The 2,674-nt window shown below is 38.4% G+C and overlaps 1 protein-coding gene across 1 annotated transcript; it reads right to left on the bottom strand.

The window, feature by feature from the left end:
* Window positions 1-1,137: 1,137 nt before the first annotated feature.
* hoxb13a (homeobox B13a) lies at window positions 1,138-2,671 on the bottom strand (the record flags this gene model as incomplete). The annotated part of the gene is made up of 2 exons (XM_020531396.2): window positions 1,138-1,926; window positions 2,350-2,671. Coding segments are annotated over 2 exons (573 nt in total), but the record flags the coding sequence as incomplete, so codon positions are not given.
* Between the last annotated feature and the right edge of the window lie 3 nt (window positions 2,672-2,674).

Below are 2,674 nucleotides of genomic sequence, written 5' to 3'. Positions count from 1 at the left end.
GTAGCAGGTTGTCGTTGATACTTGCTTACAATCGACCTTAGCAACGTCGAACCTCTCCTTATCCCAATTCCTGCACTCCAAGAAGCACAACCCCAACATAGGTAAATCCATAGTCAACATGCAGTTCATGTACCCTTAAATCACCAAGAACCTATGTACTTCGAAATCATTAAACTTACACAGGTGATTCCCTAACCTTAAACCACAAAACCGATTAGCCTGGTTCAGTAAAGTGGCAGCTTTCTCTAGACAATTAATTCCTTAATTGAATTTCATTTGCAGGAAGCAATTCACTGGCTTGTGCCCTAAATACTAATGATCAGTGGTCTGAAAAACCGGCGACATTTTCTTATTTAATTTGATGTCACGGTAGAATATATGAACATGAGACCAAAACATGATGACGGTAGGGGCTTGAGGGGGTCTGTAGCAAAGTGTTTATTAGCCTTCAATTGATGTTTAAGCCAGATGCGATTGAAAGTGTGAAGTCCAAAAAGAATCAGTTTATTTGTGTGATAGCGCCCGGCTACAGCCAGAACAGTTTGCCGATGTCTTTCTTTCGTTCAAATAAAACAAAAAACAGCGGGTGCTGGAAATTTAAAACAAAAACAGGAAATGCTGGAGAGTGTTTCTCCATCAATTTCTGTTTTTCTTTCTTTCATTTTCTTTTTTACAAAAGCAGCGAGTTGTCTGGATACGCACCTATTTCGTCCAATTTTATTTATAATATTTAAATAAATTATACGAAATTACTTTAATTGTAAAGGGAACGCATTTACTGATTTTATATCTATTAATATAGCACTGCACCCTTCCAGAAGGTAAGCTTTGCTTCAGTTACAATTTTTCAACGCTTGTTTTATGATCTCATCATCACATTAAATAAAAAATCTATCGTAACTGCCAAGCGCGAACGACAACGAGAGTCTATTTATCCTTTTAAAATCAAGTTGACATAGTTGAAACTGATTTATATATTTTGAAAAGATAAAGCAGTAGATGTATCATACAACTTCAGGTTTACTTGAGAACTGTTCCTTATCTCATTGAGATGAGGAACATTATAAATCAGCAACAATATCACTTCATTGGTTTCTCATATATTATAGGAAATATGTTATATACCAAAGGGCCATTGCTCCTATCATTAGATGGATATGGAATGTTTGCACATTCCCTGAAAAATATTATGCAACAAAACTAATGCGGTCAACTTTCAACCCTATTTTTCTTATTAATAACATTTTCTCTCAAGCCTTTGAGATTATAAACAGCTTTCAGGCGGTTTTACTGCAATCATTGCCGAAACTCGACAGTTTAATATGTAACCCAAACAAAACATAAAATTAGCATCTACACCAGTAAGACATACGTTACATACCTCCACTAAAACATAACTGATAATAAACAGTGATGTCGGTATGGTTACAGCGTTGTTATAATTAAATGTACATTCTGACCATCTATTTTAGTCCATTTTAATGGCATTCCATATCACCTCCTCCATTACAATATGAAAAGCAGGAGGACATGTTAGCATTCTGCAGGCAAGGCTCCATGAAATAAGTGTGCATTTAAACCCGGTCTGTCAAAATCGTCTTTCGCACCGTTGTGATAAATTTCCCCAATTGAACAGTTTCAATTATCTTTTTTTTAATTAAAAAAAAAGTAATAACTAAGGTGTGTTGCTTTTTACTTTCGCGATGACTTTCTTTTCCTTCACTCTCCTGTTTTGAAACCAGATGGTGATCTGCCTTTCGCTCAGGTTCGTGGCCGCCGAGATCTTCCTCCTCTTATCTTTCGTGATGAATTTATTTGTCGCATATTCTCTCTCCAGTTCTTTGAGTTGGACTTTGGTGTAAGGAATCCTTTTCTTCCTCCCGCGCCGAAAGGAACTTCCATCCTGTTGGTGAGCTGCAACATCTGCTGTGTGTAACCAGACACGCCCCGCCAAAAAAGCACAGAAAAGAATATCAGAAAAAATGCAACATTGAAAATAATAGACAAATTAATTTAAGACATACTAATGACCAAGGATTTTCAGAATCTTTAAGGAATATACACAACTTAGTACATGTGGCAATGAGCCCTGCGGAGCTAATTCTGCAACAAATGTATTAACATACCAGGGTGTACAACAAAAGCACATCCCTGAAACTGATGATATTCTAACTGAGTTCCTTGCACTGCAAGCATAAAATATAATTGTATTTTTTTCAAACCTGTTCTAAATTGCAGCACATTGTCGCTTTAGAACTGCATAAAACCGTGATGATTCTAATCTAATTAAATATGTAATGTTTGGAATGGTTCATTCTTCTCTGAAGGAATGCAACAATAATCTGTTACCGGCCAGAGTGGATTTCCAGAGGTGTCCTGATTGTGCTTGTTCCTTAGAGCAGCACATCTGACTATTCCACCCACTAAGGGTCCAGGGCTGGTAGCCTTCCATAGGCAACAATGCTTCGTGCCTCGGCTCTCCCGCGCCACTGATAGTTTGGACCACGGAAACGTCCAGATAGCTGGGCATTGGTTGGTAGGCACTCGCGTAGCCATGGTAGAAAGCGAATTCCTTCGGCCGACCTGGGTACTCATCAGTGGGGACAGGACTGTCTATGTATTTGTCTCCTGGGTAACTAGATAGTGCGGCAGGCTGGGTGCAAGGCTTGATTGA

The sequence above is a fragment of the Rhincodon typus genome, unplaced genomic scaffold (assembly GCF_021869965.1).
Source record: "Rhincodon typus isolate 14 unplaced genomic scaffold, sRhiTyp1.1 hic_rhity00002268, whole genome shotgun sequence".
Taxonomy (NCBI): domain Eukaryota; kingdom Metazoa; phylum Chordata; class Chondrichthyes; order Orectolobiformes; family Rhincodontidae; genus Rhincodon; species Rhincodon typus.
This window is presented reverse-complemented; position numbering and strand designations above follow the sequence as displayed.